Below are 24442 nucleotides of genomic sequence, written 5' to 3' on the forward strand. Positions count from 1 at the left end.
GGTGTTGCTGTGCTTTACGCACCTATTTGGATCGCACGCAGAGCTTTAGAAGCTCCAAGCAGCTCTTTGTCTGCTTTGGTGGACAGCGGAAAGGAAGCGCTGTCTCCAAACAGAGGATCGCCCACTGGGTCATTGACGCCATCGTGATGGCATATCACGCTCAGGACGTGCCGCCCCCATGGCATTACGAGCCTCTGCCCCGGTCACCATGCTTGTAGAAACTCCTCCCCCCTCGGGTAGGACCTACCATGCGACTTCTCCACATGACATATTTCCGACAAGACTCGGTAAGACCATGTGATGTATTTCCACTCAAAATACCCCCCCCCCACCTCTGGGCGTGGTGTGGTCTCCGCGGTGTCTTCCCCTTGGGAGTGACACCCCCCCCCGACAAATTCCACTCTTTTTGGGGAGAAAAAGAGGAAAAGAGGCCACGGCTGGGCTAGCCTGTCCCTAGTTGTTGGGCAGTCAACTTGTTCCTGAAGGACCGTTCGACGCTCATAAGAGCATTGGAGGAGGATACGTGACGGCCTGGTGCGCAGTGATCTGCCCGTCTCGCACTGCCAGTCCACGTAACACAGTTCAGCTAGTTGTGGCGTTTTGTATAGGGACCCCTAGTGTCACATCGACACAACGTCGAGTGAGTGACAGATAGGGAACGTCCTGGTTACTTTCGTAACCTCCGTTCCCTGATGGAGGGAACGAGACATTGTGTCCCTCTTGCCACAACGCTGAACTACCCGCTGAAATGGCCGGGACCTTGTCTCGGCTCCTCAGCACAAAACCTGAATGAGTGGTTGCATACCAGCTTCTTTTATACCCGTATGTCCGGGGGAGTGGCATGCAATTCCGCCAATTCCCATTGGCCTTTTTACAAAAAGCAGAGGTGTTTGGGGCTCCCAAGAGTGACCCCTAGTGTCACTACTTCGACACAACATCTCGTTCCATCCATCAGGGAACGGAGGTTACGAAAGTAACCAGGACGTTTTGTGTTCTCTCAAAAACCTTTGTTCCCTCGCAAAAGTTCGCATTTTTTCATAAAAAGTTGTTCCCTCGCAATTGTCTATGTTCCCTCACACTAAGTTTTGCGTTCCCTCACATTAAGTTTTGCATTCCCTCCCATTAAGTTTTGCGTTCCCTCCCAATAGTTTGCATTCCCTCACATTAAGTTTTGCGGTCCCTCACATTAAATTTGTGTTCTCTCACAATTAGTTTTGCATTCCCTCTCAATAGTTTGCGTTCCCTCACAATTAGTTTTGTTCCCTCACAACAGTTTGCGTTCCCTCACATTAAGTTTTGCGTTCCCTCACAATTCGTTTTGCGTTCCCTCACATTAAGTTTTGTATTCCCTCTCAAAGTTTGTTCCCTCAAAATTAGTTTTGCATTCCCTTGCATTAGTTTGTGTTCCCTCACATTAAGTTTTGCGTTCTCTCACAATTAGTTTTGCATTCCCTTACATTAAGTTTTGCGTTCCCTCACAAGTAGTTTTGCATTCCCTTGCAACAGTTTGCATTCCCTCACAATTAGTTTTGCGTTCCATTGTTTTGCATTCCCTTACATTAAGTTTTGCGTTCCCTCACAAGTAGTTTTGCATTCCCTCAAAATTAGTTTTGCATTCCCTCGCAATCATTTGCATTCCCTCACATTATGTTTTGCGTTCCCTCACATTAAGTTTTGCGTTCCCTCACAATTAGTTTTGCATTCCCTCGCAATCATTTGTGTTCCCTCACATTAAGTTTTGCGTTCCCTCGCAATAAGTTTTGCATTCCCTCACATGAAGTTTTGCATTCCCTCACATTACGTTTTTTGTTACCTCACATTAAGTTTTGCGTTCCCTCACAATTAGTTTTGCGTTCCCGAATCATAGTTTTGCATTCCCTTACTACATATTTTGTGTTCCCTCACAACAGTTTGCTTTCCCTCATAATACGTTTTGTGTTCCCCAGCAATAGTTTTGCATTCTCTCACAAAAGTTGTGTTCCCTGGCAATAGTTTGCATTCATAACAATTAGTTTATTATTCCCTCACAATAGTTTGCGTTCCCTCAAAATTAATTTTGTGTTCCTTCACATTAAGCTTTGCATTACCTCACATTAAGTTTTGTGTTCCCTCGCAACAGTTTGCGTTCCCTCACAATTAGTTTTGTGTTCCCTCACATTAAGTTTTGCATTCCCTTGCAATCATTTGCTTTCTCTCACGTTCCCTCACAAGTAGTTTTGCTAACATGGTGTTACTATAGTAAAACTGCAGTAACCATGGATTTGGCATTTCCCTCACATTAAGTCTTACCCATAGTTCAACCATGGTATTTGTAAATTTACCATGGTTTTATGATAGTAACCATATTTTAACCATTATGTGTAGTATGCCAATAGGAAAACCAAATTTATAATAACAATAATCTAATATTTTTGCCAAATCCATGATTACTGCAGTTTTACTATAGTAACACCATGGTTTATCTGTGTTACATGCACCATGTTTTTTTAACCATGGTTTCTAATAAAAATAAAAATAAAAATATGGTTACAACAGTAATGTTTAGTGCAGTTTACTAGATAGACACCGTGTTTTCATAAGGGCCTGTTTTTTTTTATTTTATTTTTTTATGAATTGTTTTATAACCAAGGTACATGTATCAAATTTACTGTGCTGTTACTATAGTAAAACTATTGTAACCATGTTTTTGGCAGAATGATCACAATTTGTATTACTGTAGTTTTGGTTTCCCGTAATATTACCATGGTCTACACATATCATGGTTAAGATATGGTAACTGTAGTAAAACTATGGTTAATTTTCGTAAAGTATTGTGAGGAAATGCAAAGTATTGCAAGGGAACGCAAAACTTTTTGTGAGAGAATGCAAAACTATAGAGTTTTACATGTTTTTGTAAACAGCATTCACACAACAGATACAATTAAGAATTCTGCATGATAAAGTAATGCATGCATGTTTAATCAAAATACAACATAGAGTAGAAAAAATTGATAACTGTTTAGTTACTCTTTAGCATGAGGCCTGGCATAGAAAAGATTATACAGTAAAATAGACTCTGATATTATCTACCTCTAAAATCTGTCCTAATCAGACAAATCCCAATAATTTAAAAAAAAGGCTAATATTAGAATATACAGTATATGCAGTAAATACAGTTGAAGACAGAAGTTTACATTCACCTTAGCCAAAAATATTTAAACTCGGTTTTTCACAATTCCTGACATTTAATCGTAGAAAACATTCCCTTTCTTAGGTCAGTTAGGAGCACTAATTTATTTTTAGAATGTGAAATGTCAGAATAATGGTAGAGAGAATGATTTATTTCAGATTTTATTTCTTTTATCACATTCCCAGTGGGTCATAAGTTTACCTACACTTTGTTAGTATTTGGTAGCATTGCCTTTAAATTGTTTAACTTGGGTCAAACATTTTGGGTAGCCTTCCACAAGCTTCTCACAGTAAGTTGCTGGAATTTTGGCCCATTCCTCCAGACAGAACTGGTGTAACTGAGTCAGGTTTGTAGGCCTCCTTGCTCGCACATGCTTTTTCAGTTCTGCCCACAAATTTTCTATTGGATTGAGGTCAGGGCTTTGTGATGGCCACTCCAATACCTTGACTTTGTTGCCCTTAAGCCATTTTGCCACAACTTTGGAGGTATGCTTGGGGTCATTGTCCATTTGGAAGACCCATTTGTGACCGAGATTTAACTTCCTGGCTGATGTCTTGAGATATTGCTTGAATACATCCACAGAATTTTCCTTCCCCATGATGCCATCTATTTTGTGAAATGCATCAGTCCCTCCTGCAGCAAAGCACCCCCACAACTTGATGTTCCCACCCCCATACTTCAAGGTTGGGATGGTGTCCTTCGGCTTGCAAGCCTCACCCTTTTCCTCCAAACATAACGATAGCCAAACAGTTCAATATTTGTTTCATCAGACCAGAGGATATTTCTCCAAAATGTAAGATCTTTGTCCCCAAGTGCACTTGCAAACTGTAGTCTGGCTTTTTTATGGCGGTTTTGGAGCAGTGGCTTCTTCCTTGCTGAGCAGCCTTTAAGGTTATGTTGATATAGGTCTCATTTTACTGTGGATATAGATACTTGTCTACCTGTTTCCTCCAGCATCATCACAAGGTCCATTGCTGTTGTTCTGGGATTGATTTGCACTTTTTGCACCAAACTATGTTCATCTCTAGGAGACAGAATGCGTCTCATTCCTGAGCGGTATGATGGCTGCGTGGTCCCATGGTGTATATACTTGCATACTATTCTTTGTGCTGATGAGTGTGGTACCTTCAGTCGTTTGGAAATTGCTCAAAAGGATGAACCAGACTTGTGGAGGTCCACAATTTTGTGGCCTTGGATGATTTCCTTTGATTTTCCCATGATGTCAGGCAAAGAGGCACTGAGTTTGAAGGTAGGCCTTAAAATACATCCACAGGTACACTCCAATTGTGTAAGTGACTCCAAGTGACTCCAATTAGCCTATCAGAAGCTAATTGCCTAAAGGCTTGACATCATTTTCTGGAATTTTCCAAGCTGCTAAAAGGCACAGTTAACTTAGTGTATGTAAACTTCTGACCCACTGGAATTGTGATATAGTTAATTAAAATTGAAACAATCTGTCTGTAAACAATTGTTGGAAAAATTACTCATGTCATGCCCAAAGCAGATGTCCTAAACAACTTGCCAAAACTATAGTTTGCTAATATGAAATCTGTGGAGTGGTTAAAAAAGAGTTTTAATGACTTAAACTTAAGTGTATGTAAACTTCTGACTTCAACTGTATGTACTGTGCACCCTGGTAACTTGGAACAACACACAAAGAAAACCTGGAAATTTTTAATCTAGGATTAGTGGAAAATCTGGATCCGTGTAAAGATCAGAGACACACTTCACATTGGCCGTGTGATACCATGTTCTGCACACACTAGCGGTGGCGAACATGACAACAAACCTTTGTTCTCCTGTCGTCCAACAGGTGCTGCATGATTGTGGGGTGCAACAAAACAGAGACAATGAAACGCAAGAGGGTGAGTGCAGAGTGACATCATAACACAAAACAGCAGAAAGAGATGGACAGAGCAATGACAGAGGACATAAATCAATACTATAATTCAATTTCAAACAATAATGAGCCATTTTACACACATAATACTATAAACCATAGATCAGACAGGATAAATGTACAACAACTGACTATGCAAGAAATATTTTTCTTCATCTTCATTATGTTTATCTTAATTTCTAATGAAAATACCTTAACATCCTTAAGATGTTTAGATGTTCCATTATTATGCTTTTTTGGTAGGACTATGAGTGTGTTTAAATACACATTATTAAACTGATTATGCTTAATAATCTGACAATGTGTAAGGTCATGTAAAAGCCTTAAATGATTTTCCTTTTGCAGGTAAGATCATTAATGGATCATAAAACGGTTTGATCAAAAAATGATTAGCACAAGTAGATTTTACCTACCCCGATTTCGGGTTGCATGTAAACACCTTTACCGGCCAGACTGATCTCACAGTGAAATCTGAAACAGTAGGTTGACTTTTCTTTAGCTAAAATTGGTCTGTATTTACCGAAATGTCCCCGGCGGCAAAAGCGGTAGGTGTTGTTTGGTGTATGGACACGTGTGAGCTCCATTTTCCAGGTGAAATGTCCACAAAAGCGAGTTGTGAAGCAAGTTATTTTTAGCTGTACAGGATGTAATATAGTGAAGAAGATTGCATATTTTATAAAGTCTACCCCCAAACCCAAACCTAACCATCAGTGGAGTCAAAATGTAATGATAGAGGGAAAAATTCAACTGAAATGCAACATGGGTCTCCCATTCTGCTGATGCAACACACTTACGGTCACGCCACAACGGGAGGTAAACATGCTTGAGCTGATGCAAAAAATGTCTGAAATGAGAAGGCACTTGTCAGTGATTCGGCATAATATGGCCGATCCTATGGTACTGGAACTCTCGGAAACAATATGCCAACTTCCTGTGTGATCATGTTGTACCGGCTTCCTACCGGCTTATTCAGTGTGTGCAAGTTGTGTTCATGACTGTTTACATTTTGACCTGCCAACCCATCTGTTGAACACAATCTCAAAATTCATCTTGTTTGTACAATCCTAACACCAACAAGGACAGCCAGAAACCTGGGAGTGGTGTTTGATGACCAACTAAACTGTCTTCCAGGTACAGTATGTGCTTTACAACATCAGGAAAATCAGACATTTCCTGTCTGAATATGCTACGCTGCTCCTGGTCCAAGCTCTTGTCATATCAAGACTTGACTACTGCAATGCTCTGCTGGCCGGCCTCCCCAGTAGCACAATTTAGCCACTGCAGTTGGTTAAGAATGCCACTCCCATCTTGATCTCATTACACTGGCTACCTGTAGCTGCCTGCATCAAATTCCAGGATTTAACTTAGGCCTTTAGGACAGCCGATGGAACAGCACACTCTTACTTCAACTCACTACTCCAAGTCTATGTCCCCTCTCGCTCCCTGCGATCAAAGAATGAGCAACACCTGGTGGTTCCATTGCAATGAGGCACAAAGTCAATCATTCACATTCTCTGTACCTCAGTGGTGGAATGCATGTCCAACCCCCGCACAATCTGTTGAGACGTCCTCAACAACAGCTGAAGACACACACACATATATATATAAGACATCGGATACTTCATATGCCACTGCCTGTACCTTGGATTTAGGATGGACCCACCGAACCTCACCGAAATTACCTGCCGGTTGAACTGCGATCTTGACATTGATCTCTGCCTGCATCACCTTTGTCTGTTGATGGACTACACTCTTGAAATGGAATACATAGACTATCATTTAATTGCCAACAAAAGCCTTCATCAGCCAACTAACAAGGACAATGCATCTATGTGAACTTCTGCAGTTAATCCAGGATGGACTTCAAATACATTAGTCATGAATCTTACAGTTCATAAAAAATCTTTTTTTTTTAAACACTAGACCTTAACACTTATTTAGTTTACTAATCTTAAACCATGACCTGCACTGCACATAAATAACTAATATTGCCATTATATTCATGCTGGTTAGCCAGAGGGGAACTGGCCCCCACAGTGAGCCTGGTTTCTCCCAAGGTTTTTTTCTGGAGTTTTGTGTTCCTAAATACTAATTATTATTTAATTATTTAATTTTTATACACAATTTACAATCATATTTAATCAAACTACACAATGATCACTCTAAGACTTTATAGATATTACAGTTTCATTTTTTGTTAATGCATGATTTTCTGTAAAGCTACTTTGAAACGATGTGTTGTGAAAAGTGCTATACAAATAAAAATGACATGACTTGACTAATTTCTATACTACCCCAGCTGCGATTAGAACTACTGTTGTCTTTTGTATGACAAATTGCTTATGTTCCTTATTTTGTAAGTCACTTTGGATAATAGTGTCTGCTGAATGACTAAATATATATGTAAATGACTTTAAAAGCAGGGAATAATATGATTATTTCAAATCTCATGTAAACGCAGGCTCCTTACTTTGTCGGTTTTCTTGAATATACTGATCTGAATATGAGAAGGACACTTCTCGAAAAGAGTAGGGGTATAACCCCAGTGTCCTGGCCAAATTCCCCTATTGGCCCTTATCAATCATGGCTTCCTAATAATCCCCATCCATTAACTGGCTCCATAACTCTACTCTCGCCTCTCCACCAATAGCTGGTGTGTGGTGAGTGTACTGACGCACTATGGCTGCCGTCACATCATCCAGGTGGATGCTGCACACTGGTGGTGGTTGAGGAGATTCCCCTGTTCACTGCGTAAAGCGCTTTGAGTGTAGTGTCAGAAAAGCGTTATATAAATGTAACGTTCATTCATTCATTCATTCATTCATTTTTGAGTCACATTACTGTGCATGTAAAGATGCTCAATGATAGTTTCATGCAATAAAAGGTTATTTAGCCCATTTATTTGTTAAATATCTGTCAGTTACACTAGTTAAAGGCTGCACATTGTGTCCATATATTGCTGAGAAACATGTCTGACCGGTCTCATCCTACTACATACACACATCTCATAAATGGTCACAAAGACCAAAGGAAGCCATAAAATCAAATGGAAGTGTGGAAACACCTTCTGGAAGGAGTTCAGATACTAAACAGAGGACAAATACCCTGTACTCTGGCATGTAGTGTAGTTGATTTACAGTATATGTATCATGAAATTGTAATGGCTTGTTTTGACTAGCAGGGGGCAGTGCTGTTTCTGAGACAAACAGTACAAATGTGAGCAGCCTGTCTTAGTTCCAGATCAATTGCCACTTTCTTATGTAAGAAATGCTGTTTTGGGCTGGTACACTTCTTCCATTATACATTCTTTCCACATAGAGCCACACACACACCATAAACACATCGGGTACTTTTTTCTTTTGCCTTGCAGTAATATAGAATTTTGAAGAATTTTGTCCTAAAATAGACTAAATTTTCTTTGAGCAACATAAAATTTCCTATTTCTTTTCTTTTTTCTTTTTTTTTTTTACTTTATGGCAAAATATGACACGGACATATTCTTGACAGATTTTGTGAGATACCAATATGGTGTTAATAAAATATTATGTTTACAACTATGGCTATATAGAAATATGGAAACACTGAATTAAAATATGTCTTTAATCTGAGTGAAATAAACAAAGAATGTTATGTTTATTTTACATAGGGGATGACAAATATGGCTAATTGGCCTTTTATGAGTCAGTGCTGATGGTTTGCTCTCTCTGCATTCATTACCTCTTAAAGAATCTAATGCAGCTGTAGGGAGTCGTCTGCCTTTACTGCAGGCACATTAGCAAATTAATTTGGACTGCTTACACACACACACATTCACGCACGACTGCAAACATACTGTACACAAATTCAAACACATCAAAAGAACACCAAAACAGAGGAGACTAGAGTGAAATAAACCTAAGCAAATGAAAATTGTCATTTTAATAAACTCGCTATTTCAGTAGCTCTATCCCCTGTCCTAAACACAGATTGTGTTCCTTCGGTCAGGAAGTTCATTAAGGACACAGGACATTTGTCTGTCTGCCTCCTTCCCAATTCCTCATCGTCTCCGCCTTCTCTTTCCGTTTTGAATCAATAATCTGTCTTGGTTGGCAACGACTTTGAGGAAACGGTCCAATCATTCCATTTTCATAATTACAACAGTTCGCACAACCCCTGGGTTACAAAATGTTGGCCAGAAGAAACTCCTTCCTTACGTTCAGATCTACAGTGGCTCTAAGAATTATTTGGGTACTGAAGCCACATTTAAAAATACACGAATGCCCTCACATTAGCTTACAAAATATAAAAGTGGCATTTATTATAAAGAAAGACAGCACAAGCACACTTTTCAAGCAAAACAAGGTTTTAAATGATAAAACTGTTTAAAATTAAGAATGTAAAATATCTGAACACTTTCTGGTTGTCCAACGTTAGTGGAACATGTCCATAGTTAATGTGCTGAACTTCACCTGTGTGAACATGAGGGGGATGAATTTATATATCCACTAAAAATCACCTTGACAACATTTGGTTAAAAGCTATGTCAAAATGGCTCAGAAAATTAAAGTTAGTTCTGAGAAAATGTCGAGGATTATTTTCTATTTGCAGTCACTTGGTTTGATATTGTGTTATTTAATGCAATGACAGTCAAATATATTGAAGTGTGGCTTAAGGGGCCAACTACTTTTCAGGGTCACTGTATATTAAGGGATGGGTGGTTGCCTTTAACATGTATTCCACAACAGATTACAGAATGCATGCTATAAAATTTCATTTGTAAAAATATTTTGATAGACTACTTAATACTTCGTCATTTTTTTTTCTCGTGCCTTTTGAGTCATCGCCTACACCTATTTGCTACATTGGATATTTCTTTTTCAACTGGATTCACTGAATAATAACAAATAAAAAAAATAAAAGAAATAAAATTAAGTAGTAATAATATAGTAATATACATTTTTTTTTCATTTAACTGTATATTACCAACAGTTTAAAATGTGACCTGTGTTAATCTGTTAACGAAGACTTTTTTGATTCTGTCAACAATAATGAAGACGAGACAAAAAAGACACATCATTACAATCATCAAACGATTTTAATTCAAAACATACTGTTGACGAAAAAATTATATTTATAATTATAATGCAAGATATTAACGATACATTAACAACTTGAATTAAAAATAATATTTTTCAGTATGTTTGATAAAACATTTTTTTATAATTAAATGTTTATACGTTTTGCAAAATGTTTTGAAACAGTTTGGTTACATTTTGAGAAATGTTTTTGTCATTTTGCACATTAGAGTCAAATAAAATGCCATTTTAGTCAACAATAAATTTATTCCATTTTAGTTATAGTAAAATTGACTAAAATACTGTATATCAATATGACTAGAAAACATTTAAAGGGCATTTTCGTCTCAAAAAATGTTGACCACTGATTGTGTCTATAATGGAATAGTTACCCATATTTTGCATTATAAATACATGACGTAATTACATGTAAGTGTATCTGTTGCTCCCAACCCCTGTTGATATGCATGTATGGTTTTCTATACATTTAAAAGCGTGAGGTCTGCTACAACTTAGCTGAGTCATTCAGAAGTGTTCAGCTAATCCTGTGTGTGTGTGTGTGTGTGTGTGTGTGTGTGTGTGTGTGTGTGTGTTTGATGAGCTCTCGGATACACTGAAGCATGGACAGGCATGTGTTCCATGCGGCAGCGAGTGATAAAGGGAGAGGTGTCATCACTCTGAAAAAAGCTTGCAGTGGGAATATTCCCGATGCAGCCAGCATCACTTCCTCCCTCTCTCTCATTACCCATTACCCCCCTTCACGATCACAAATGTTTCAGCATCATACATCCAAGAGAAGCAATATTTCATTCAATTTGTCATTTTTGAAGGAATGTCTTAACATGTATTCCTCTGCATTCCATATGTTTGTGTTTAAAAGGATAGTTCACCCAAAAATAAAAATTCTGTCATTATTTATTCACTGTAATGTGGCTCCAAAACCATATGGCTTTCTTTCTTCCGTGAAACACAAAGGGAATGTAACAGGTAAAGGATGGGCAAGGAGGAGGCGGGAATCGGCTGAACAGTCAACGTAAGTTTTAATGTCATAAATGAACTTAAATCAATTTAAACACAAACACATGGACACACACACAAACACACACACACAGCGGCCACATGTGCCTCTCTCTCTCTCCCGAACTGGCGTCTCCGGCTTCCCTTTATTTCTCTCTCCTGCTGATTAGTTGACTCAGCGCTAGCCACGCCCTCCTCCTGGTCACAGGGATTTGTTTTATTAATTTTATTTATTTTTTTCACATGTCTTTTTGCCACATAATGAAAATGAATAGTGACTCTGGGCTGTCAAGCTACCAAAAGTCCAAAACAATTTTTAAAAAATAAATAAAAACCATAAAAGTAATTAATATGGCTCGACCACTATTTTAAAGATCTTATGAAGCAATTTAAGTTATTATGCACTATCAAATTTAATAAATCAACGTATACATGTACATTTTTACAGCACCCAAATCAAATATGGCAAGATGCCAAATATCATCAAACCTCATTTGTTCTAGTGCGTCTATTGACCAAACTTCACAACGTCATCATGACACAAAAAACAATGAGTTTGGTTATTATATGTCGAAAAGACGTGAAGATTTAACAAAATAAATAAATAAAAAAGGAGTTTGGAGAAACATAAGGGTGGGTAATTAATGACAGAATTTCCATTTTTGGATGAACTATTCCTTTAACACATCTAAGAGAACAAAAATCCACTCAAAACACCTTGTGGCTTTACCCTTCACTAGCAAAAAAATAAATAAAAAAATACTATAGTAATACCATACTGTAGCTTTTTGGACATGGTACCATGGTAATGCCATGCTTTTTTTGAACATATACCATGGTAGTACACTGTCAGAAAAAAGGGTATGGTCAGGGTACATTTGTGATCACATAGGGTACAATTTATTTGGTTGTACCCTCAATGGGTCATAGTTACACCTTAAGTTACTAATATGTACCCTTTAGGGATAGATAAGTACAAATACATTTTCAACCAACAAAGGTTCCTTGTCTGTGCCATTTCCCCAAATAGAGGTACAAAATAGTGTGACCAAATTATTTTTTGGGGGGATGGGGTGGCTCAAGGCTGCCATACCCTGCAAGTGCATGAAATTCACTTTGTGCATTCTCCCGAACGTGATCTCAACAATTCAATGAACACACAATTGCAAATCATACAATACCAACATAAACTTAAATGTTGTACAGTAAAATAGTTACTGTTCACTGGTCTGTGGCATCCACAAGAGGTGAAAAAAACAAACACTTAATCCATGTCTGACCATGTTTCTGGATTCTATAGTGTTTATATTTAGAGCATCAATATTTTAATATTAAACAAATTCATGAAATTAAATCACTAACAGGTTTAGAAAAATGCCATTTTAAACCATATAAAATAAACAAGAGCTGTTTAATGGTCTGGATTTTTACTTTAAATAACATAATTAAAATTCAGTTTATCTTCAGTGAGGAGCTTAAATTCTTATATAGTCTACTACTGTGTAAAAACTAAACAAGAGCAACTGAGGAGCTGCAGCATGTTATTTGTATGGCTTTATTAAAATTCGTCAAATGTGATTGCATCGCCTTGCTCTGTGCGCGGGAAGTTTGGGATGGAACGGCACTCCGTTTGCACTCAGGACACGATGGATCTCTGACTGACTGTTGACGAAGGATCTTCTCAAGTTAAAAGAAACTAGTCTGCAAGTCACTGAAGAAGCACAGAAATTCAAAGGTACGTTTAACTTTAAGTGTTGTTCAGATTGCTGGTATTTTGTCTATTTGTCCAATTTTTATGTGCTTGTGGGCAATAACATTCACCTTTAGGCAGTCGTTGATGGGGCCGTTGACGTGTTCGCGTGCTAACCAGATTTGCCATCCCGACAAAATCCAACCAATTGTTTTCCTATTAAATCTTTGTACGGAATAATTGACGATGTACCATCGGATTATTGACAATTAATACGCACCCCATAGTTGTGGCCGTTACACCTCAGGTTTGCACACATTTTCAATAATTCAACGTTCGAGATAATCATTCCGCTTATACCATGGTTACCACACATCAACAGGGCTCCAGATTAAAAAAAATGACTTAGGAGCCATTGGCTCCTGAACTGAAACATTAAGGAGCCAAATGGCTGTTTCTAGTAGCCAAATCACAGATTTTCTCGATTTAGATTGCTGTTCAAAACAAGATAGAAAGCCAAAGAAAAGGAAGACAGCCCATAACCCATTAATCGGAGGTTTAATAAACAGTATAGTTGAGAAGATGCGCAAGTTTGCATTCCCTTTTGTCTCATATATGTTCACACCCCTTTCATAATTTATACAAATATAAGATGTAAAAGATTTTTTTTTATTTAGTACTGGTCTTCAGAATCTACATTACAGATATTTACATATAGTATGCATACAGTAGTGTGTTGTCTTCTTGAGCATCAATGAATGTTTGCACCTTGTGTAATAGTTGTGTACAAGTCCCTCAATTGTCAAAAGCTTAATTATACATATATACTGTACATATAATTCTAATTGTTTTAAAATATTGCCTAGTCAGACACAGAGACTACAAGAGTGCAAATTGAATGAAATCCCAGATGCAGTTTATTGTGCTACTCCAATCTCAATCAATAATGGTACACAATATGGGACTTTTAATTTATAAAGAAGTCCGAAATACACATGGGACTCTTATTTTGAAATGTCAGCGCTCCCAGGCTGTGTCTCATTTGGAAGGCTGCATCCTCCGGAGGTCACATTTGTCGGCTGCATACGTCATCAAGGCTGTCTCATTTCAGAAAAGCAAGTAGGATGCTTCGAATGCAGCCTTCGAATGCGACCTTCTTTCACGGGGATTTGGAGGATGCAAGAGGTGTATCCTTCGTGGGCACTCACAACCCACAATTCTTTGCTTCAACGGAAATGTCTAAAAAAAATGACGCCAATTTGCCTGTAAATATGATGTTCAAACGCAAGTATTGTTAATTCCCAAGTTGAAGTACCTCAGTAGATGGGTGCAGAGTATATAATATGTAGAATTATATTAATATAAAATTCAAATAAAGTATTAGACTAAACGTACACCTGTAAAATCTGTTTTCTTTTCTCTTTACATCGTCATAACTCTCCTAAATTGTACCTCATACATTCCCTTCTAAAGGGACTTTGTTCCCTTCTCACTCAAAGCGCTCGCGCTTGTTAAAGAGTGGCGTGCTGGCATAGCAACCATGTTATGTTCTGTTTCCGTTTGTCTTATGAAGGCCGTCTCGTTTAAACGAGGCTTGTTTAAAAGAGGACGCTCAGTATACTGCAGCCTTCAAAGGACACGTCCAACCTAGCACGCAGCCTTCGAAACGAGACACAGCATTTATGAACACACTGATGGCTGATTCACTGAGAAAGTGACTCTGATTCAAACTGCTAACGAGTTCAAACCCTCAGTTCTTTTTGGGTGATTCTTGAAAAAAGACCCGGTTCAAAAGAGTCATTTGGTCACGACGCTCTCGTGTTTGGTCATTTGGTCACAACTCTCGCGCGTTGCAGCGAGCTCATAACGAACAGAAAGGGTGAAAAGCGGCACACTGGTGCATGCTATAAAGATTTATACAATAACTCACAAGATGATATGTGACGAAGATGCATATGAACGCACACAACCCGACTGTAGCCAATGGCGACTAGATTTTAAATTATTGTCGTAATCAATTAAATTTGGTCACATGTGCGACCGTTTTAGTCGCAGTCTGGAGCCCTGATCAAGAAGTTTTTTTCTCATGTTTTCTTTATTAAAAAGTTTTGTCCGTCGAACTGTTTCCTTGCGCCACATATTCAGCATCTTGTAATGTAAACGGTACGTGTTAACTGGCGCAGAGAAATCCGCCGAATGCCACTCACCACTCCAGAGAGCTGCTACTTTGCGCGTTGTACAGCGAGTGTGTATCATATATGATGGTTTTCAGTTCACAAGCAATAATATCATCTTAAATATGCGTGATTACAGTTGGAAAGATGCCAGCTTTAATTCTGAATGCCCAAAAACAGTGTTAATTTGTTACACTTTTGCTTGCTCAGCCTCAGTTTGTATTAGCATACTTGGCACCAATACCTTAAGTACAAATTCAGAGTAGAGCATGTACCTCTGATACTTGAGGAGGTGAGGAGTAAAGGAGAAATTTGGGCACAGACATACAGTCTGAAGAAACTGTAAAGAGCCTGTCACAGATCTGTGTAAGGGGTGAGTGGATTTCTATAGTATAACACATTAACTGGCCAACTAAGTGCACAATTATGTTTTTACAGGAAATATATTTGAAGTCATAATTTTTATTTGTATAGCGCTTTTCACAATAAATAACGTTTCAAAGCAGTGACAGCAGTGATACTCTTCATATCTGCGTATGATGAGAAAGATTGTGTTTGTGCATTTGTCTAATGAACAAGTATTTTTTCTCTGCACTTTTTATTTGGCTCCAACAGGAGTTTGCTCTCATTGATGAGGATGCATCTTCTATTGAGGGGTAATCAAATGTCTTGCATGTGCTGTTTGGCAAGATGCTACCAGACACCTTGGTTATTAAATACAAGACCAGATGCAGCAAACTTTTACAAGGTAGAGAAGGGAGACAGAAGATGAAATGACTGTGGTGGACAAAAACTCTCCAGTGTAAGTTATATCACAGAGAATTTTATGTAAATTCTCAGCTTAAAGGGATTGTTCACTCAAAAATGAAATGTCTCTTATTATTTACTCACCCTTATGATATCCCAGGTGTGTATGTCTTTCTTTCTTCAGCAGAACACATTTAAAGAAAAACAGAAAAATATCTTAGCTCAGCAGGTCCTTAAAATGCAAGTGATTGGAAATTTCTCTTTTGAAGCCCCAAAAATCACAGGCAGTTTGTGTGCTTATCCTGGATGTCTCAACTGAGTGGAGAACGTGAGATTATGTCATGGCAATGCGAATACGTCACATGAGAGACCGCTTGAACTCGAAGTGTTGGATTTTAGTTCAAAAGTACTTAAATATTTTTCTTTTTTTGTACCAAAAGTGATCGTATCGCTTTAGAAGACATTAATTTAAGCGCTGGAGTTGTATTGATGACGTTTATGCTGACTGTCTATGATTTTTGGAGTTTCAAAAGATAACTCTCCATTCACTTGCATTTTAAGGACCTACTGAGCTAAGATATTTTCTATTTTTCTTCAAATGTGTTCTGCTGAAGAAAGACATACACACCTGGGATATCATGAGTGTGAGTAAATAATGAGAGAATTTTCATTGTTGGGTGAACTATCCCTTTAAAATACATGTTTGATTTCAGTGTAGCACCTGGAACAGTAGGTTAGAACTACATTGTAAAGACAAAGGGGGAAATGAGAGGGACACAGAATTTTGCGTCACTTGGGCATTTTTATATTTTATATTGCTAAAAAGTTGTTGAATAGTTAACACAAATAGGAAAATTCTGTAATTATTTATCCTAATGTCATTTCAAACTAGTGATGCACCGATCTGATACCTGGATTGGTATCGGCTCCGATACTGAAGCTTTTAGACAGATCGGGTATCGGTCCGACGAGCCCGATCCAAATCCGATACTGTGTGTTAGTCATGTTCATTACTGTCAAGCTCGAAAAATGACATAAATGAACCACAAAAACACCATTAAAGCAGTTCATATGACTCATGCATTTTATTCAAAGCCACTTGAAGGCTGTGTTTAATAAGTAAATATATAGTATGCACAGCACCAGTGTGTTAGTGAATGGTGCTACTCTGTTGACACAAACTCACGTACAGGCTGGTGATGCACTCGTGGCTATTTTTAGCCTTCACAGCCGTGCGCAATATTTGAGCTCTACTCAAGAACAGCATCTCAGATGTAGATGCTCAATAGTTCGGATCACTTATAATATGCATTTAGAAAGGCACCGGAGGTGCATTTTACCAGAATTTGAATAAGAAGTGAATTAAACTACTGTGAACTTGCCTACAAACAGACACATACAGGACTTCCTGGAGAGTTTAGAATGTCAAAATAAAAGCGTGAGGGTTTAAAAAGTGCACGATTTAAATATATTACTGTTGTATTTAAAATTAAAAGTCAATAATAATAATATTAATAACAATGTATTATTATTATTATTGTCATCATTAGTATTTGTTTACAATTTATAACAATATTTAAGTTGAATGGATTCCAAAAACTAACTGTGTGAATGAAAAGTGGACTGATGTCTTACAACTAAATTGAACAAAAAAAGAGATCTGAATCCTTTAAAGTCCAGATGTAAGTTGAAACATTTGAAAAAAAAAAAAAAACACTGCTTTCTTTTCTAGTGAAGACTTATACTGGAATTACTGTTAATTTTGCTGCTACATTATCCAGTATACCAGTTAATAATAAAAGTGTTTCTTAATAAGCTATACATTTATATTGAAACAATGTGTAGTAAGAGGTTTGTGTTTCTTTACATATTAAAGAGTACTCCCAATTAGTTCCACACAATAATGTAAAGATATTCTAAACTGATTATGCAAAAAAAACAACACTGGTATCAGCTTGGGATCGGTATCGGCCGATACTGAGATTTCCGATATCGGAATCGGATCGTAAGAGAAAAAATGGTATCGGGGCATTCCTATTTCAAACCCACATACTTTTTTCTTCCATGTAAAACAAAAGGTGAATTTTTTTTTTTTTTTTTTTTGCAGTGTTTATTTGCCATAATGCAAGAAAACAGTTTTCAAGCTTGAAAAAAAAAAAAAAAAAAAAAAAACACAATAAACTGCAGTAAAAGTATTTTATATGAATTGTTCACTGTATTCCAAGTCATTATTCACTGAAAAATTAAAGCAATAAAGTGCTGAAAACCTCACTGGTTTTGTGACCAAACTTTAAATATACTGAGTAGCATTGATTAATTTTACTGTGGTTTTATGTTTTGTTTTGTTTTTGTCTTTTTTGAATCACTCTCAACTTACATGCTGGTCAATAAACTCTATGAAGACTTCAAACATTCATCTTTTGTGTTCCACAGAAGAAAAAGGTATACGGGTTTGGAGCAACATAAGGATGAGTTAGGACATCATTTTAATTGTTGAGTGAACTATTCCTCTAAGACTGGTATGACCCTTTTAATAAGTTAATGTGAATGATTAACTTTCCCTTGCTATCAACTATTTGCAGTTATGTGATGAAATTGACCGAATCCATTTATCAACTGTCAGCTGAGGCCAGTGCATCATGGAGGGCTACGTCAGTATTGCGCCAGAGGTGCGTGAGCTTGCTCTAAGAAAAATCCTGCTGGCCAAAATCTACATTGAAGCAAAAGAGCAGATACATGCAGAAGATCTACCAGGTATTTACGGTGGTATTACTGCTGCTTTTTATGAGTAGTGAATATTTTCAAACAAATATTTTGTTCAAGTCAGAATGATGTTATACTTTAAGTTCTGTCAGCAAATTTGTAAAGCTTGGAAAGTTGCAAACTGTAACCCTGTGATACTGTGATTGATACACAGTGCATAATGCAGTTCTGACAGACAACATTTTGTTTTCCTCTTACGGTGTGACGCTGATACACCATATCCAACCTGTGTGGCATCTACACAGACATGCTAAACAGATTTGGTTCATTTGTGACTGAAATGGTGGAGCACAATGAAAAGAGAGTGAAAATGAGTAAGCTATATGTAGGATGTGGATGGCTGATCTTTAGGAGCCACCAAGCACTTCAGGGATTATCACGGCTGTATGCTAGGACGCATACACACACATTGTCTGACAGTTTGAAGGCAGTGATTAGCAGTACATACTGAAGATCAATAACCGCAATCTGTGTTCATACACAACCACAAACACACACACACACACACTGACACATAGTTTCGTTATTCTTAAAAGGGTGGTAATTATAACTGCATTTCTCCTCTCTTTCAAATCTACACTAGTAAATTACTTAGCATTGTTTTGCTTATGTCCTCTGATTCCCCCGGGGACACATTTTCCCCTTGCAAATGTAATTTTTATTCATCCATTTGTATTTAGTGTTATCTGCTGCTCTCAATGACAATGAAGAGGAAGAAAAAAAACACTAATTATTAATTAATAATTAAGGCTGTTTGATTTTTTAGCAATCGGTTTGAACATGAATGAATGAATGTAATCAAAGATAGCCTAAGTTACGTAAGTACTGCAATATTTAGGATATTGTATCAACACTTTAGATCCTTGTATCCCTATTTTTATTTATTTATTTGTGCATTCATTTTATGTCCAACAGTTTAATAATGAACAAGTAGGTCCTTTAAATAAGCACAAATTCTGGGATCGTCGTTTCACGATGTTGTCAGTGCTTCTATGTTGTGTGAGAGATTGAAAGTCAACACGCAAATTGTTGGTCTCATGGCCATGCTCAGTCTCATGCGATAGGCACAATCCAATTCAATTGCAATCCAATTAAGATATTGTAATGCATCATGATGCATAGAATTTTTACATATCATGAGGAACTAGCTAGTCACAACTGTTTCCCGAAACCGTAGTAACTATGTCGCACATCCATCATTCAAACCACATTGGTTCAACAATGTAGAGCTGTCGTTAATGACATTACGCAGGGGGTAGAGTAATAACTTCCAGGAGTATTTAATTATAAAATCTAATTTACACCAGAAAGCCATTTAATACAAGAAAGCTGCTGAAGACAGGAAAGCTGCATTACTGTGTAATGCGACATATGCATTGCACTGCAATACAATAGATGGGTTTTCCTCTACATTAGACTTTGGTGTTTCCCATTCCGAAATTTGGTAACACTTTAACGTTAGTTAACTACATCAGTTAACATGAACTAACAATAATGTCACGATTGTGTAGTAGAAATGAGAGGCAAGGATCTATTCGCAGGCTTTTAATGAAGATAATGATGAAGATATAAAACAACGAGGAGAACACAAAGAACCAAATAACTCTAAACTACACATAAACATATAAGTAAACTGACAGATATTCAGGAAGCAATCAACAAGCGAACTTCAAGAACTGACAAAGCATGATAGAAACTAAAGGGTATTTATACAAACTAGGGTGATGACCAAACACAGAACACCTGGGAACAAAGATGGGGAACACATGGCTCTGATGAGGGCAAAGGATCATAGGAAACGTAGTTCAGGGGGAAACTAAAGACAGAGGACAAAAACCATACAAAATAAGAGTCCTTGAAAACATAACGGTGATTAACTGTGACAAATAAACACCACTTTTATATAATTTATTAATCTTGGTTAATGTTAATTCCAACAAACAGTATATTAATACATTTTCATACATTCAAATAAAAAGTTGTATATGTTAACATTAATTCACGCACTATGAACTAACAATAAACAATTGTATTTTTATTTTTTTGTAACTAAGATTGATAAAGGAGAGTCACGTGACGCCATGCGAGGTTTGGACGTGTGAAAGGCGAGCTCTGCACACTTTGCTAGTTTTAACACTATTAATGTCATAAACCAGAGCACCGAATGCCATCTGATGGCCTCAGAGAATTCACCTGATTGAAATACAGATATAATACTATTTTGTCGCAGAAGGTGGAGTTTTGGCTATTCAGGGCAAAACAGTCATACTTTGAGTCAGTAGACAAGGCAGGAAAACTTCTGGCTAGATATATAAAACAGAGAGAGTCTTTTTCTACCATTCCCTCAGTGAAATCTGCTGGTGGTAAAATATTTACCTCAGTCATTGATATTAATAATGCTTTTAAAGAATTCTATCTTGATCTCTATAGTTCCACATCTTCGTCTGATGAGGATATTAGAAACTTTGTGGAACCATTAGAACTTCCTAAACTGACGCTGAGCAAAAAAATTCTCTTGATTCTGAGATAACCTTGGAGGAGCTTGGCGAGGTAATTAAGGCCTTGCCTACAGGCAAAGGCTCCGGGTCCAGATGGCTTTGCCGCTGAGTTTTTTAGATCTTATGCCACAGAACTGGCTCCACTTTTGCTAGAAGTTTATACGGAATCATTAAAAAATGGAAAGCTTCCACCAACCATGAAGCAAGCCCGGATCAGTCTGATTCTTAAAAAGGACAAAGATCCAAGTGTAAGAGTTACCGTCCAATTTCCTTGATCCAGCTAGACGTTAAAATATTGTCAAAAATATTGGCTAACCGATTAAGTTATGACATCTCTTATACATATAGATCAGGAGGGGTTTATTCGGGGCCATAGCTCTTATGATAACATTAGGTGTTTCGTCAATATCATGTGGTCAGTGGCGAATGATCAGACTCCGGTCGCTACCATCTCACTTGATGCCGAAAAGGCATTTGATATGGTAGAATGTGATTATCTTTTTAAGATTTTGGAAATGTACGGGTTTGGGAATACTTTTATTGGTTGGATTAAGTTACTTTATAGACACCCAAAAACACAAACGAATGGATTGATTTCAAATTATTTTACTCTGGATAGGGAAACCCGGCAGGGTTGCCCTCTTTCCTCATTATTGTTCTGTCTTACCCTGGAACCATTAGCAGCAGCGATAAGAAAGGAGGAGGATTTTCCAGGGGTGGTGGCAGGAGGTGTGGCGCATAATCTTTTGCTTTATGCATATGATATTTTATTATTCGTCTCCGACCCTACTAGATCTATGCCTTGCCTCCACGGAATTATTAATTCCTTTTATAAGTTCTTGGGATACAGAGTTAATTGGTCTAAATCCAAAGCTTTGGCTCTGACAGCTTACTGCCCTGTAATGGCTTTTCAGCCGGGTGCCTTCCAGTGGCCCAAACAGGGCACTAAGTATTTGAGTATTTTATTCCCAGCAAATTTGTGTGATTTAGTTAGTTCATTTTGACCCTTTAATAAAAAGGTTTTCGAGGTTTTCTTTTTTTTCCTTACATCCTTTCTTTTGTTTTTGTCTCCGGACAAGTAACTTTTTTACTTGGAAAAGTGACTGACCAATGGACATGCACATGACAATACTTAATGTCAAGCCCTGTGTATGTGATGTTTCAGAACGCCACTTTCTGCAAAACCCCAGAAAAGTAATTTTCTTAAATGCATGTAAACGTAGTCAAAGTGTTGACAGCATGAAAGATATACATGGAATGGAAAATATAGAAGCCTTAGTGAAGTCAAATGATGTCCACATAGCAAACTAACAAGAAACTATGCTTCTAACCATAGGTAAAGAGCTGTAGTTCCAACCACACAACTGTGCGATATTATTATTTGGGTTTAAATCACTAAATTTGTTCATTAGAATACATTTTGAAGCATTGTATTCCTCTAATAACTTCTTAATAACTTATGTCATTTTACTCTTATTCTTAGACTTAAGAATAAGTGTGATTCATAAAGGTTCATAAGTGTTAAGACTTGGTCTCAGCTGCTAAATTGTTTAAGAGTGCTGGAGAGGTCGGAGATAACACACTCTACAACAAAGAAAGAATGTGTTATACTTGTGACAGTGGAATTTCAGCAAATATGTTTTGTAGTTAAGTTAAATGAAATCCATCAATATATATTTTTTAATTGCAGCACATTTTTTCATTTAATTAATACATTGAAACTCGTTGTGAATTAAGCATTTGAACAACTTGATTGGCCACATGCCTAAGCTTTCAGTTGGCTGCAACAATTAATTCATAAAATCTAAATATCACTAAAATAATAAAAATCAATGATGAAAATAATCAACAATGAATTCAATTATGATAAGTTGAATATCTTTCCACTCCGTCAGTGATGCCACTTTACAGTAGTGAAAACATGTGTTTCAATGGGAAAAAATTGCTTTTTTTGGCTTTCTTTCAGACAGTGATAGAAATGGAGGAGGCAATCGAGAGATTGAGGGAGGGAAAGTGTAAAAAGACCTTAAAGAGGTTGCAGGAAACACAAAAACAATCTGATTGTTCAGACCAAAATTCATTCCAAACACATAGTATTATTATTCAGTTTTAAACTACAGTACATATTGATGTGGTTTGGATCAGATTTTAAATAGGTCTGAGTCCGATACGCCAAAAATGTTGCTGCCTGTTTGAACCAAGCCGTCACACACACCTCAGCTCTTCGCTCAGGAGCTAAACTAGCCCACAATGCCCAAGGGCATTCTCACAACCATTCATCTCTACAAGCTGAGAACTGAACTACAAAAGAGCCATTATAGCACAAAGCACAATCCACCCAACAGGTCTGTCCTGATCACAGGTGAGAATTCATTCATCAAAACCAAACTATTAACATCATCTCCAAGGTAGAAGGGAAATCCAATCCAAGAGGAGAGGAGTGGTTTAGAAGAACTAGATTAGGATCAAGAGTTTGTCCTGTCTATTTCGATCAATGCCAATTTTTCCTCGACCTACTGACCAGAACTTACAAGATTTACAAGAAAAGTCAAAAGCAACACTTTCCAGAGCTACAATGGGGTACAAAAGTCTAAGACCACATTGAAAATCTGGGTTTTTATTTATTTATTTATTCTTAATTTAAACCTGAAAATAAAAAGAATGTTTAGGCTTTTGAAAAATGTAAAACAAAGAGGTAAAATTAGGTAAAGTGAGTATTGTTTTTACGTCACTAATTAATTTTATGATTTGTGGCATTGACCATGTTAAACCTTTGTACACAAGGTCAAATTCCCTTGCTTCCATCTAAGCACACAAGATGCTCTTTGGAACATTCTCAAGTCATAGTGGGATCACATGGATCATTAGGCTTTGCATAAACTTACAGAGTCCAAGCCAGCTGGAGTGCATGCTGCTATTAAAGGAAAGGAAATTCTAAAATATTTCAATTAAACTCACACATTGTCAGTCAAATTGTTAAGCTGAAAATATCATTTGTAACAAAAAAAAAAAAAAAAGCATATCACAACCATTTTCTCCTAGTGGTTTCAGGCTTTTGGAGCCCACTATTTTATGTAAGTAAAATGTGTTCATTAGCTTAAACTATTTCATTATAAACACACTTGACCTCATGAAGGCAGCTACTTTCAGTTTTGAACATGTGGCCTTTGAGTGGAGTCGGAAAAATCTTAATTACGAGTTCCGAGCACATGATTGACCAAGCAAAGTCGTATTTACACTTGGGAAACTTAGAATTCTAGATGATACCCCAAGTTGTGAGTTGAATTGTTGGAAGGGGCATGTTGACATGAAATATGATAAAAAGTACTGATTTTGCTAAATTGTTTCAATTTCAGTGCTTTATTTCAGTAATATTAATTTGTTATTAATGATATTATAGTCAACTAATGTAAAACTAATGACTCTTTCC

General features: G+C 37.2%; 1 protein-coding gene across 3 annotated transcripts in view; it reads right to left on the bottom strand.

Moving 5' to 3' along the window:
• Positions 1–24442, bottom strand: part of erc2 (ELKS/RAB6-interacting/CAST family member 2) — a 122238-nt gene that overhangs the window by 66656 nt on the left and 31140 nt on the right. For 2 of the 3 annotated variants that reach the window (XM_051675684.1, XM_051675683.1), the window contains exon 3: positions 4959–4985. The exons of the other annotated variant lie outside the window; for it this stretch is intronic. In XM_051675684.1, coding sequence (XP_051531644.1) covers positions 4959–4985 — 27 coding nt within the window. The remainder of the gene's footprint in view (positions 1–4958; positions 4986–24442) is intronic. 3 annotated transcript variants of the gene reach the window in all.

The sequence above is a fragment of the Myxocyprinus asiaticus genome, chromosome 37 (genome assembly GCF_019703515.2).
Source record: "Myxocyprinus asiaticus isolate MX2 ecotype Aquarium Trade chromosome 37, UBuf_Myxa_2, whole genome shotgun sequence".
NCBI lineage: Eukaryota > Metazoa > Chordata > Actinopteri > Cypriniformes > Catostomidae > Myxocyprinus > Myxocyprinus asiaticus.